The sequence below is a fragment of the Ambystoma mexicanum genome, chromosome 6p (assembly GCF_040938575.1).
Source record: "Ambystoma mexicanum isolate Mex_15411 chromosome 6p, UKY_AmexF1_1, whole genome shotgun sequence".
In the NCBI taxonomy this organism is placed as follows: domain Eukaryota; kingdom Metazoa; phylum Chordata; class Amphibia; order Caudata; family Ambystomatidae; genus Ambystoma; species Ambystoma mexicanum.
The window spans coordinates 945,311,585-945,325,915 of NC_090935.1; the positions used below are offsets into that span (position 1 = coordinate 945,311,585).

General features: G+C 48.4%; 1 protein-coding gene across 1 annotated transcript in view; it reads left to right on the top strand.

The window, feature by feature from the left end:
- The window catches only part of HSD17B4 (hydroxysteroid 17-beta dehydrogenase 4), a 1,724,715-nt gene that overhangs the window by 1,527,899 nt on the left and 182,485 nt on the right, over window positions 1-14,331 (top strand). Inside the window, exon 22 of the mRNA XM_069625564.1 lies at window positions 8,721-8,859. Within this exon, the coding sequence (XP_069481665.1) occupies window positions 8,721-8,859 (139 nt within the window). The remainder of the gene's footprint in view (window positions 1-8,720; window positions 8,860-14,331) is intronic.

The window sequence follows — 14,331 nt, forward strand, 5'->3', positions numbered from 1 at the left end:
ATCTGTTCCAGGCTATTAATCTGACGGTTTTCTTCCCGCCTGCACACCTCTTGAAGAAGATGGAGTGGTTCCATAAGCTAGACCCAAATAGGCCTCTTGACTTTTATCTTGCGAGATCGGCAGAGTTCAGGAAAGCGGACTAACTCTTCATTGCCTTCTCGATGGCCAGAAAGGGTTTGGCTGTCTCCAAGCAGACCATCTCTAGGTGGATTACACTCCGCATTTCAGAATGTTACCTCCATGCATGGAAGGAATTACCTCCGGGCATCAAAGCCCACTCCACAAAGGGGAGGGGGTGACAGTGAAGGGACATCTACCAAGCGGCAACTTGGTCCTTAATTTATACCTTCACCAAACACTATTGCCTGGATGTAGCCTGTGGAGCTGATCCTCGTTTTGGGTGAGCGGTTTTACAAAGTTTCCTCCTGTAGGGACATTCATCCCGTCTCCTTCACACATACTGCTTGGGGGCTCTATCTGACGAGAAATCTGTGGGAGAAAGGAGAAATTACTTACTGTAATGTTCATTCTATGAATTCTTCTCCGCAGAGTCCTCATTACCCTCCCATCCTACCCCGCTATGAAACTGCCAGCAGTTAATGACTAACTTCTCTTTGGGAGAAAGAGGTGAGCTCTTGTTTAAAGGGCTACCGTTAAACCTATGAGTGTGGTTCTGCGTCGTTCTTTTTGTTGACCCGTACCTCACGGTTCTAAAAAAAAAAGAAACATAAAAGCCCTTGGCTAGGTTTTTCTTTTTTCTATGAGTTGTGGCTACACTGCCGAATTGTTTGATTCTTCCTCCTCTTCCGCTGATCTCGATGGGGAAAAAGGTGGGGACTGAGGTACAGGGGCGTAGTGAAACAGTATTTGTACAATGACCAACATCATGTCCAGAGTTGAGGGCCATGTCAAGGCAAGACTGATAGACGGCCGAGTCGGTGCACCACACCCTCTGTCGAAATGTTTTCTGAGCAGCTGACACTTATCTATTTGATGAGGAATCTGTGGGAGAAAAATCCATAGACCGAATATTACAGTAAGTAATTTCTCCTTCTGAATGTTACCAGAAAGTAAGTAAGGAGGTTCTAGCAGGGCTTCGGGCCCACTTTACAAGAGGTGTTGCGGCCACCTCAGCTCTTCAGAGGGGAGTGCCAGCCAGATACATTTGTTTCGCTTTCTAATGTGATCTTCTCTGCACGTTTGCCAAGCTTTATAGCTTGGACTTGGCGAGAGGCCAATGCACGCGTTTTAGGGCGTTCCTCTTGGTGTGGCTTCCAACCCTCCAGCATCATTGATACTGCATTGGGAGACTATCAAGATGAGGAATCTGTGGGAGAATGCAATCCATTGAAGGAGAAATTATTTACCAGTAATGTCCTTTCCATGGCTTCTTCTCCCACAGATACCTAAACCACCCCCCCCCCCAGCCTAGTCGATGGTCTAAATCACATTCTTCTGTCACCTTTCTGTGTGCGATGAAATGGGGAGCAGAGTGTCTTGCTATCTCCGTTGTCTGTCTTGTTATGCGCCCTAACGCCTAAGGGTCTATGATTGCGCTATGTAAAAATAATAAAGTAAAGTGATACGATGGGGCAGTTGGTTGCCAGACTGCCCTCCTACTTCTGGTTTCGTTTCAAAGTTTGAAATATGGAAGAAAAAGGCAAGCACGCACTTGTTGTTGGTGTGGTTTGTTTCTATACCTTTCCCCATTACTCTATGTTACCTCTCGCAGGCTGTGCCCAGGGTGGGGGGAGAGGCAACTGAGGTAAGGGGGCATAGTGCATCCTTTTATAAAGCGAACAACGTGACATCTGTTGTCGAGGAGAGGCTCGGCCATATGCGAGGGATTCGACGCTGATATCGAGCAACACTACACCATTTGTCGAAAACATTTCCGAGCAGCTGTCGAAAGATAACTATCTTTCAAGATGAGGAATCTGTGGAAGAAGAATCCATAGAAAGAAAGTTATTGGCAAGTAATTTTTCCTTCCGTTGGAGGTGGCTTTGCTGTCATACTGCCTTGGGTGTCTGGTTCTCCCCTGCTTGGGGTTCTCGAGTTCCACACTGACTAATGTGTCTGTTTCTCTTTTCACCCTGGCTCAGCTGTTTTTTCTTTCTCCCCTGTTTGAGGTGTCTCGAGTTCCATTCTGACTCTGGTATCTGGTTCTCTCGCCCTGGCTTTCCAGTTCACACTAACCTGAGTACCTTTCTCTTACTCCTTGGGTTACTCTGACCCTATGTTAGGGTTTGGTTACAGTCTTTATTGGCTTGGGGTTTGACAGGGTCTGTCCGCCCTCCTCCCAACTCCCTGCAAGCACCTGTTTTCTGCGGTGTTCCTAAGGGGAGGCGTTCTCCTCAGTTGTTCTGGTATCTTTCGAGGTTTCCTCTGCACTCTTTGGTGTCTACTTGTGACGTCTGTTCTGTTCCTTTGGCACTCTTCAGTGCCTTTGTGTTACCTGCTTCTGGCAGTGGGCTACCACGCGTGTCGAGGTTGGGTTCCTTCCCCGGGAGCAGTGGAACCTTTGCTGCTCGGTAACATGTAGGAGCAGTCACCCTCTCACGGGATAATCGGCATCTCCGCTCTGCATGTTGGCTGCGCGCTACTGCCTCCTGGCTACATCCCTTAGGAGGGCTTCCACTCCAACGGCTTACTCTGCAATATCTCCTATTTATTCAATGTCGGTTTCACCAGTATTTTATATTCCCATCTGTAAGAAGAGTGGGCCATCATTGGTTCTGGTACTTCATAAGAAGACGTTATCATCATGGGGTCAGAAACTATATCTTCCATTTTATAAAAGGGTCACACACAGTATCCAACTGGGTAACATTCATTTCTTCAGCATGGGGTCTGTCATGGATTCACATGCTCATGAATATTCCCTGTCGTCAGACTGGGTATCCTCGGTAAAAGAAAAAACAGTTTCACTTTTACTTTAAAACTGTATTTCTCCTCTAAACCAATCACTGTCCTCTGGGGTCATACTGCTACATCCAATGACAGACTTCCCCCTATGCTCCATCCCTGGTGGCCATCTTTAGATTTTTACCGCACGCTTCAGTTTTGGGAGTCCTCACGTTGCTCTCGGAGCTCTTTTTTTGTGTGCAATTTCGAATTTTTCCATAGAAAATAGAAGAATTTTGCTTATCGTTTTTGACCAAAGGACAGCTACCGACAGCAGGGATCCACTGCCGGCAAAGATCTTCATCCACCGTCGGATCGTACATCAAATTTTCGAGAAGGCCCGGCATTGGGCCTAATTTGCACCTTTCAACCATGCCTGTTGAGAAGAAAGAAAGCAGGAGCCTCTTCAAACTCTGTGTGAAGTGTGGATTACCGAACGTATTCGTAGAAGATCGTCATCATAAATGTTGAAATTGCCAGCCTCCGGACCACGATGAGCAGGGATGCGAGGTTTGCCATGGTTTCTCAAAGAAAAGCAAGAAAGATCACCACAGCAGGCTGGCTGCATGGCTCAAATCAAGCAAGTCCCCTGACTCGGCCTCTGGGCAGGGTCATGCCTCACCCAGGACTGGCCAGTCCGGGGAGCAAACTCCCTCCAGGAGGAGGTCGAGATCCTTTGTGGATGCAGCACCCATGGGGGTCCAAAAGAAGGCCAAGCTCTGCAACGCTGGCTCCGCTGGGTTCGCCGCTGATGCACGTCCCAAATCGGGCATAGTGCGATAGCCATCACCATCAGCCTCCACAATGAGCCTGCTGACAAAAGGGGCCTCTTCTAAGAGAAAGGCCCTAACCCCGTCCAAACTCAGTTTATCAGTGGACAACCTGACGAGGGAGAAGTCCGGGGAGGGCCCGTCAAAACTAAGACCTCTCAGCCTTCCAGGTCAACTGATTCGAAGATGGCCCTGTTGACGAGGGCCTCGATGAGCACATCGTCGACAAAGTCAACGTCCATGACGGCCACCCAAAGTGTGTCATTGCCCCTGAGGCGTGATACCGCTGCACAGGCAGCGATGAAGGCAGCAGGCACTCTGGGGTTGGGGAAAGGCCCTGCGACCCAGGAGCCTCTGGAGAAGGAAAGAGAGCAGCATGTGGGTCCACCCCCAGTGGAATCTCCACAGGGTGTGGACCCACATGCATCTCCTGGAAAATTGGAGCAGATTTATTCGAGCTCCGGCGATGGCAATGATGATTTGCCTGGTGACTACTACACAGACCACGAAAGAGGAGAATCTGAGGGTGGGTAGCCTACGTCCCCTGCATTCAAAATGAGGCGTGTCAGTCCAGACCCTATGCCACTGGCCCCTTTCGCCCCTCAACTGAGGGATGTGTCGATGGATATTTTAACGACTCTACACACATTGGTCATGGAGATCCAGCAGAGGATGCCCCTGGCACCGGGGCCTGCACCACCACAAGATCCTCAGGAGCCTCCAATGTTGAGCCCTCCTCGTCAGAAGAGAAAGTCAAAGGGGGGTGCTGGTCCTCGATAGCTTCCAACCCCTCCACCACTGCGCCGCGACCTGACTCCACCCAGAGCCCCGGCTCCGCACACAGGCACGGACACGGCTACCATCGCTACAGGCACCGACAAGGACAACGAGCTGACAGGTAGACGCCACACGCGGGCGAGCCCCATAGGGCCTCTCTGATGGACGAAGTTGGATCCTTACATGCCATGATGTCCAAGGCCTCTGAACTTTTTCAGTTATTACCCGAGGAGACTAAGAAAGAAGATTTCCAGTACCAGCGGCGCAAGTCCAGACGAAAGACCATCATGTCCGTTCCGCCACTCAAGAAGCATACAGGGATCGCTCTGAAGGCAGCGGAGGACAGCTCCAGCGCCACCAACAGGGTAGGGCCCTGGTCCCCAAGCAGGCCTGAACCGGCCCCCAATTATGCACCCCAGTGAGGGGCCGGCTTGCGAAGTTCGTCAGCGCGTGGAAGATGATCACCAGAGACAGATGGGTGCTGGATGCTGTCGGCCAGTGGCACACCTTGGAGTTCCAACACAGGTGTCCTCGCATTTCACCAGTGCTGCCACAAGAACAACATGGACCACAGCTTCTGCAAGAGGTGCGTGACATGTTACAGAAACGGGCGATAGACCCGTCCCCAAGCACTTCCAGGGCTTCGGAGTATATTACAGATACTTTCTGGTTCGAAAGAAAACAGGGGTTTGTAGGCCAATCTTGGATCTGCATCGTCTCAACAAGTATTTAAAGTCCCAAAAGCTCTGGATGGTCATGTTACAGCACATGCTCAGCCAACTGGAGGAAGGGGATTTCCTGACGTCGTTGGATCTGGAGGATGCCTACTTGCACATCCCCATTCACAAGAAACACTGCAAATTCATAAGATTCCTGGTTCAGGGTCAGTGCTACCAGTTAAAGGCTCTGCCCTTCGGCCTAAAATCAGCTCTGACCCCGGTGGCAGCCCATCTTCGTCTATAGGGCATCCACATATATCTTAACCTGGGTGATTGGCTTGTGCAATCCTGCTCACACGATCGGGCAAGTGAAGACCTTACGCCTGCTGACTGAGTTGGGGTTCTCCATAAACTATCAAAAGTCCTGCTTGATGCCATCTCAGGACGCGCTGTTTCTGGGTGCCCGACTCAAAACGGTAAAGTGTTTGGTGCCCCCCTCCGAGGACAGGGTGATAGCCATACAAGGCAAATTACGGCACTTATCATCGGCACAGATGGCAACAGCACGGGACATCAAGTTGCTGCTTTGCATGATGTTCTCTTGCATCAGCCTCATCCGCCTCTGCAGGCTTCAGAGGAGACCCCTCCAGGAATTCCTGAATGCAAGGTGGATGCAAATATCGGGGTACCTTTGCAGACAAGATCTCCCTCAACGAGGAGTTCCATTGGGCAATACAGTGGTGGGGTGTATTTCTGCATCTTGTCCAGGGGATGCTGTTTCAGTTCCTCCTTACCAGGAGACAGTCACCATGAACACCTCACTAAAAGCCTGGGGAGCCCACACCAGAGAGTTGCACAACAGAGGCCTCTGGAAACCGGAAGAAAAGGGTCTCAACATCATTTCCCTGGAACTTTGGCCCGTATCCTGGGCCCTCAAGTCTTTTATGCCGTCGTTGAGGGGCAAGGTGGTGAGGATCCTCAGACAACACCACCCCCATGTTCTACATCTGGAAGCAAGGAGGGACCCGCTCAACGGCTCTCTCCAAGGAGGCTCAGGATCTGTGGCATTGGGCAATTTGTCAGGACCTGTTCCCCTTCCCTTTTCACCTGGCGAACATCAAGAACACCATTGCGGACTCGCTCAGCAGGGAGCTGTGTTCTTGCTACAAGTGGGAGCTTTCGCAGGACCAGGTGAACTTTGTTTGACAAATGGGGCCAGCCCCAGATCGATCTCTTCGCGACCGCGGCAAACTCAAGTGCCAGATGTTCGCCAGCTGGTTCCCTCGCCAGAGAAGCATGTGTGACGCATTCTCGTTCCAGTGGGAGGGAAGGTTCCTATACGATTTCCCCCGCACCCTCCCTGTTTCCACTCCTGCTGCGTGTGATCAACACACTCAGATAGTACCACTGCAGGATAATACTCGTTGCCCCAGCGTGGCTGTGACAGATCTGGTACCTGGACATGTCTGTCAGTGGCCCTATCCATCAGGCTGCCACTATTCCCTGACCTCACGAGAGCGGGAGTGGTGGTTTGCACCAAAACCCAGAGTCGCTGAACCTGAGGGCCTGGCTCCTGCAGCCCTAGAGTTTGGAGGTTGTGCCTTACCTGCGGAATGTAAGGAATCCTGGCCAGGGCTAGAGTCTTGTCAACGTTGAAGTGTTATGGCCATAAATGGAAGGGCTTCTCAGTGTGGTGCCGGGCTCAAAAGATTACCCCTTTGCGTGCCATGGCCCCGCAACTTATACCTTACTTGCTTTCCTTGGCCATGCCGGGATTGGCGCACTCCTCTATCAAGGTGCACTTTGCCGCCATATCCCGGTACGCCAGGTCTCTGGGTATACCTTTACTATGGTCGCACAGACTCATCAAAGAGTTCCTCAAGGGGCTCTTTAGGACTTTTCCCTCAGTGAAATCTCCTGCCCCGGCTTGGGAACTCAATGTAGTACTTACTAAGCTCATGGGAGCTTCTTTTGAGCCTATGCATAAATTCCTGCTAAGATTTCTCCCATGTAGGACGGGCTTCCTCATGGCTATCACCTCGGCCAAGCGGGTTGGCGAGATCCAGGCCCTGTCTTGCAAGCAGTCTTACCTGTCTTTCCAAGCTTTAAAGATGGTACTACATACACACCCCACTTTTCTGCCAAAGGTACTGTCTGAATTCCACCTCAACAAATCTTTGGTGTGACCTGTCTTCTTCCCGAATCCTTGGTCGTCAGCGGTGGGGGCCTTGCATTCGCTGGACGTTGCTTGTGCCTTGAAGTTCTACGTGGGACATATGAAGTATTTTCAAACGACTTCTCAGTTGTTCATTAACTTTGGACCTGAAAATGACAGAAAAACCTTATTGAAGGCTTCCATCTCCAGTTAGCTCTGCGGCTGCATCACGCACTGTCATAGACTGGCTAGCAGGCGGCTGCCAGGCGGACAGAGAGCCCACTCCACCAGAGCCATTGCAGCAACTACAGCGTTTCCCTCTGATGTGTCGCTGCTCGACATCTGCAGGGCTGCTACATGAGATGGTCCACACACACCTTCACATGGTTCTATTGTGTCGACAGGGATTCCAGGGAGGAGTCCTGAGTCGGCCAATCAGTGCTACACGATCTGTTCACTTGAGGTGAGTCTGTTCCAGAGGTGAGTGTTATTGCTTCTGTTGAGCCTTGCCACCTCCTGTGGTTCTGCATATGTACTTAAACCCTAGCAAGCAAACATTGGGGACTCTATGTTAAAGGGAGGTTAATTACAATCCTTGCTTGGGGATTCCTTATCCCCTAAGGGGGTAGTTTCCTGCAGCAGGGCCCCTTAAGTCTTGTCCTCCTGGGGGTGTTGAGCATATCAGTCTGGCTCCCCATAGGGAGAAGGGACTGCAATGTGGTCCTCGGTGCATACGTTTTCTGGATCTACTAGGTGGCAGGGAAGCCTGTTTTGTTGGGCGGTCTTTCAGAATGTTCTCTTCCTCTGACCTAGATGTGGAATCTGTGGGAGGCTGCAAACCTTCAAAGGAAACTTTACTTACTGTTACTGTTCTTCCCACAGATTCCACATTGCCCTCCCACCATCTCCAGAAAGTAAATAAAAAAAGAGAGGAACTTGGTGGTCAGGGGTTTAAATCTTCCTGTTTGTTCAGAGTGTTTTTGTCCTTTGGCCATTGATTGGTGTCTTTTTGCAACTCTTTGCTGCTCTTAATTCTCCCTAGAAAAGCTTTCCCTTAGCTGCTGTTCACAGGGTTGAAAAAATAAATTGTGTAAGGGTGCATAGTGTGTGCTATTCATGCAATAGCAACGTCGCTTCGGAAGACAAGGAAGCTGATAATCGGAAAGGATTGTTGTTGAGCTGTACTACAACCCTTGTTGAAGTTTTCCAATAACCACTGGTGCTGGGAGTAGAGGGTACATATGCAGATGAGGAATGTTTTTCAGACTAATCCATAGACAATTACCGGTAAGTAATTTTTCCTTTACTTCTATTTCATTGAAGTTTGTGTCATTTGCATATGTTATGTTCAGTAATGTCCGTGTTAGAGAGCTAAATTAAGTAGGGATACTTCCATAAGGATGTAAATACCTACTCATGTTTGTGCACATTTATTTTTCTCTTTGGATTATCAGGCGACTGAGCTTCAGAGTGATATTGTCTTTGAGGAAATAAGTCGTCGCATTGCAGAGATTGGAGACCAGATGGTAGCAAAGATAAATGCCATCTTTCAGTGGGACATCACCAAAGATGGCAGGATTGCAGCACAATGGAGTAAGTCACACCTAATTACTTTTCAGAATGAATGGCCTATGGACTTAAACATGGTCATTCATTTGTATCCTCAAACAAGTAGACTCAGCTTTTGAGGGAAAGTTGTTATGTCGTGTTGTCTTTGCACAAGGTCTACAAGTGATATGAAGGAGCTACAAAATGGCATGGCACACTACAAAAACACACATAAATACACACAATTGGCACCCACTACATTTCATGAAAAGGGGCACAATGTCCCCAGTAGATCTGCAATTGTAAACCTTTAAGCAGACCCTACCCACCTGTGTTATAGATATCACATCATCACAAACGGTGAGCGAGCTCCAAGCTCTGTCTTGTAAACCACCATTTACAATTTTCTCAAAGGGACAAGCTCCCGTTCAGAGTGCGCCTTTCTTTCTTACCCAAAGTGGTGTCTCAATTTCACCTTTCACAGAAAATCTGCTTTCGCCTCATCCTTCTTATGAAGAGGAAAGGCTGCATAGGCCCGATCCACGAAGAGCATTGAGCTTCTACATCACCAAATTGAATACCTTCAGAATGGACAATCAACTCTTTGTGAGATACACTGACCTTAAGCCAGTCAAAGTAGTAACAAAACCGACCATATCCAGATGAATCGTTTTGTCTGTATCTGAATAATATATGGGAGGAAAGGACATCCCGAGGGCTTCAGAGCACATTCACCTAGGGGTGTTACTGCCACACCGGCACTCCAAAGGGGAATAACAGCTCAAGAGATCTGCCAAGCGGCAACCTGGGCTTCTATCTACACCTTCGTAAATCATTACTAGGTCACGACTACCACATTGGTGAGATGTCCTGCAGCATGTTTTTGTATATGGAGTGATGACTCGTGGAAATGTGTCACTTCTCCCCAAGGGGGAGCACCCTCCTGTGAGGCTAGGTAGGTGAACCCGCTCCACAATACCGTCCCTAGGCGTAGAGGCAAATGGAACCTCACTGGGAGAGAGGGGGAGAGACACCTCCTTTGGAGATTAGGACAGCCGTTCCCAGGAGGAGCTCCCTAGAGTACCTGGAAAAACACCTGTAAACCTCTTTGAGGATGAGATGTTTGAAGAGAAGGTGATAATGTGTTATTGCTATCACAAAATAGAAGAACCCCTTTTTTACTCCCGGTCCACTGGGACAATGAACAGGACATATGGAGGAAGAGAGAACTGACCCGAGAAAGAAAAACAAACAAACCCTTGCGTAGGCAAAGCCCCGCGGCTACGTCAGTCAGGAAGGAGAAGAAGCCTGTGGGAATGAAGGAAGAGCCTGCAGACTTCAAACGGGCAGAGACCTGAGTTGGGAAGTGAAGCCGAGGCAAGAGGCGCAGCATCCTGCAGATATTAGAGACCGAGAGAGAGTAAATGTGTTACCTTCGGTAACAAGGAAAACAGCTGAAGCACAGCTGGACGCATGGCTTATCGAAGCAAAGGAAGAGAGAGGAACAGAGAATTGCGGCGTGACCACGAGAAGGCTGTGTTGGGCCAGCGGTCCAATAAAAAAGGCAGAAACCGTCCTGGCTCAGTTGGCTCGGGACAAGCAAAATCCTGAGATAACAGATACAAGTCCCAGCTGAGCAGAGGAGGGAGAGTCTGGTGAAAGAGCAAGAGATGCCAGATTAAGAAGAGGAGAAGTCGATCCTCAGCCGACACAAACCCTGGTGATGTTAACCCTAAGAAGAACGGAAGGTAATGGGGATAATGGGAGACCCGGGGGAGTGAATGACAATCAGTATAATTGGAACAATGATACTCGTAACAGAGAATATAACAAGAATAAATGAAAATCAATATTGGAATGTTCATACTCGTCATAGTCATGAGAAAGAGAATATAACAAGAGTAACTAAGAATCATTATTTGAATGGTCATACTAGTTACAGTCAAAAGAGGGGACGCCTGACAGAAGTAAATGACTCCTACTCAGCGTAGTATAAAAGAAATTGTTGTGCAGTGAATACAAAGAGAAGTGATAGAGAAAGACATTTGAAGTGACTCCATTAATAACAAATCATACCAGGAAAGCTCAAGTGAAGTGAAAGAACTGGTTATTAACCAGAAACCTGAGAACAGGCTGGAACCTGTACAAAGACATACAGATAAAGAGCAAAAGAAACAATATGAAATATTTAAGAAAACAGGGAATAGCCCAGATGGAAAAGATTATCCTTGGATAAGTTTGGCAAGGGAGGAGAAAACGATCAATCTATTGTAAGGGTGCAGAAGGGCGAGACTGACACACAGGTGGCATGGTGATTGCTACAGACTTGTATTAGTCTGAGAAATAAAGAGAACAGCTAACTTTCCTTAACTCTAAGAGGGGTTTCATTACCTCAACTAAAATACTAAAGGTTCGTCAGAATGTCAGTGTAAATCAATAGTCCGCTGTCCTGCGTCAAAACCCCTACTTCTGTCTCTTCAACTTGAAACTAGACTAGAGATAAAGTATACTTCTTTGTCCAGAAGAATGACTCCTTTCTTCTGGACTGGGGATACAATTAACTTCCAGTTTTTATCTTCTTAGGGGTATGTGGCTAGTAAAAAGATCTTGTTACTTCCTGATAACCGGTGAATCTGTGAATTGAATTCCAGAAGAATATAAAATCCCATATAGAAAATGTGGAAGGGAAGGCACACAATAGCAAACAAAAGGGATATGATGGCTGTAAGGCTAGAATTAATCTTAACCTCTGGCATTGCTCTGGGCAACTCTCCAGGCCATCCTTCTTTGCCTGCCAAGCCATTACAAAAGGGGAAAGACCATATGCAAATGAGGCTTGGTCCCACCCCAAAAGGGGGCAGTCCAGCCCGAACTGTTTGGTCACATCCCTTCTGCATAAAACCACAAACATGTATCCCCAAACATGTTTTGGCCTTTTCAGTGAGGAGTAGCTTGCGTCTTTCGGCCCGGCAGGCACAGGGCCCGTGTCTGGGCATACCCGTCCCACTCGGGGGACTATAGCAAAACAAAAGGGGTGATGGCTGGAAGGTTTAGAATTAATCTTAACCTCTGGCATTGCTCTGGGCAACCCTCCAGACCATCATTCTTCTCCTGCCAAGCCCTTACAAAAGGGGAAAACCATATGCAAATCAGGCTTGTTCCCACCCCAAAAGGGTCAGTCCAGCCCAAACTGCAGGGTCACATACCTTCTGCATGAGACACAAGTATCCCTATGTTTCACAATAACAGTGTTTTAATGTTCCTGCCAGTGGTGTAATCCCCCCCCCCCCGCAGTGTGGGGGCCCCTGCCTCCACATGTCCTGGGAGGGGGCCCCTTGGACTTTAAAAAAAAAAAAGGGTTTCTTTTTGTAGTCACTCTGCCTTCATAAAGAAATTATTTTAAAGCGCTGGTAGGTTGAACGGCCCTCATGGACCGCAGTCCGGTCAGTTGAGAGATTGAAGTGTCATAGGGTGCATGGGTGCACCAGTTATGTGTGCAGCTGATATAATAGCCTGATGGTATCTGCATTCTAGCATTAGGTGTGGTGAATTTGATATCAGTAGAATGTGTGCAGTCTGGCGGGTGGATATCCAGAGTGGGTTCTGGCTGCGTTAGGCCTGACGGATGCTTATGTGTGCAGCTAGGCCGGTTTGTCATGGGGTATAGCTGCGTTTTATTAGAGTGATGAGATGTGAATGGGGTAGTGTTCGTATGTGAACAGCTAGGCCGAATTAATTGAGGGGTGTAGCTGCACTCTAATTGTGTGATGGTATAGAGTAGAGAGTAAGTATAGTGATATGTGGAAGGGTGTGTTTGAGTGCAGTTATGAATTGAGATCTATATTCTGGATTTCAGGGGTGGGTCGCGAATCGTTGGTAGCGAATCAATGGCCATATTCAGTGACATTGCCCGGGATCTCATTGAGAAATTAGTCATCGGTTGCTATGGTTCAATCGCATCAGATGGTCGTGGTTGGTATTACGGAAAGAGCCACGTCTTTAGACCTCTGCGGAACGTCATATAGTCTTGGGTGTGTCAAATACGTGGGGGAAGCGAGTTCCACAGAGTTGGGGCCAAGGTTGAGGAGGCGGACCCTCCGATCCTGGCAGAGTTCGAGGTTGGAATTACTAGAAGGAAGGCAGTGATTGATCTTAGGGTACGAGATGGGAGGTATGGTTTTATCTTTTCTTGTAGGTATAGAGGGCCAGTCTTGTGCACTGCTCGGTGAGTGATGCATAGGGTCTTGAAGGTGGCCCTTAGTCTGACAGGGAGCCAGTAGAGGGTTCAGAGGGCAGGCGAGCTGTGGACGACGCTAGGACCGAGGGAAAGGAGCAGTTTTGCGACAGTCTGCAGTTTTTTGGCTCTTTGGAGTTTGTTGAGTTGGTAAACCGGGGCTCCTAGGCATAGTGAGTTAGCATAGTCCAGTCTCGACATTACAATAGACATAAATGCGGCGAGTCTGTTTGGGAAGGAGAGGTAGGGAAAGATGCGTCTGAGAAGTTTAAGGTGGTAGTGACAGCATTTTGACACATTGTTCATCTGATGGGAGAGGGTTAGGCCTGAGTCCATAGTGCAGCCTAGGTTCTTTACTGTGGGGTTGGGGGGCGAGGGACATGAGTCATGGAAGCGGAGGAGGTAGAAGGGCAGTATTGCCGCACACCATGATTTCAGTTTTAGCAGGGTTCAACAGGAGGTGGTTTATACACATCCATCAATCAATATCACGAAGACAGGCTTCAAGGTCGGGGTGGGGGGTTGGTGTTAATATTGAAGGATATTTTTACCACGCACTATCACCACCGGAGTGGCCCCCTGGTGCTCTGGCAGATCTGGAAAGGAAAGGGGGAGTGGGGTGAGTTAGTGGGAACAAGCGGGATAAGTGCAAGAGAGCAGTGATGTGCTGTTGGCAGCTTCAGTTCGGTTAACACCGTTTGCTGAGCTTGGGGGTGCTTTCCGGTTGGTAGCCATTGTGTGCTGTTGTGCGAAGCTATGTGTGGTTTGTTTTTTTTGTTGCAGTGCAGTGAAGTTTGTGCGTTTGTTGTGCTGTAGGGTTGTGGTTGTGTTTGGTTAGAGTTTGAGAGGTGTATGGAGAGGGGTGAAATTGTTAGTGAGTTGGTTAATGGCCTCACTATCTAGAAGTGATATGTGCTAAATTTCCACATTCTTTCTAGATGTGGTGCGTGAATATCTCTGCATTTCTATCTAGATCCGGCACTGGCTAATATTCACAATCCTGTCTATATATGATGCACGCCAATATTCACAATTATATCCAAATGTGGCACTGGCCCACCTTCAAAATCCTGTCTAAATGTGAAGCAAGCTAGCATTGACTATTCTTCGTAAATGTGGCATTGGTAATATTTCCAATGCAGTCTAGATGTGGCAATGGCTAATATTCGCTATTCTGTCTAGATGTGGCACTGGCCGACATTCACAATCCTGTCTAGATGTGACGCAGGCTAACGTTCATAATTCTATCTAGTTGTTAAGCAGGCCAGTGTTAATATCCGGGT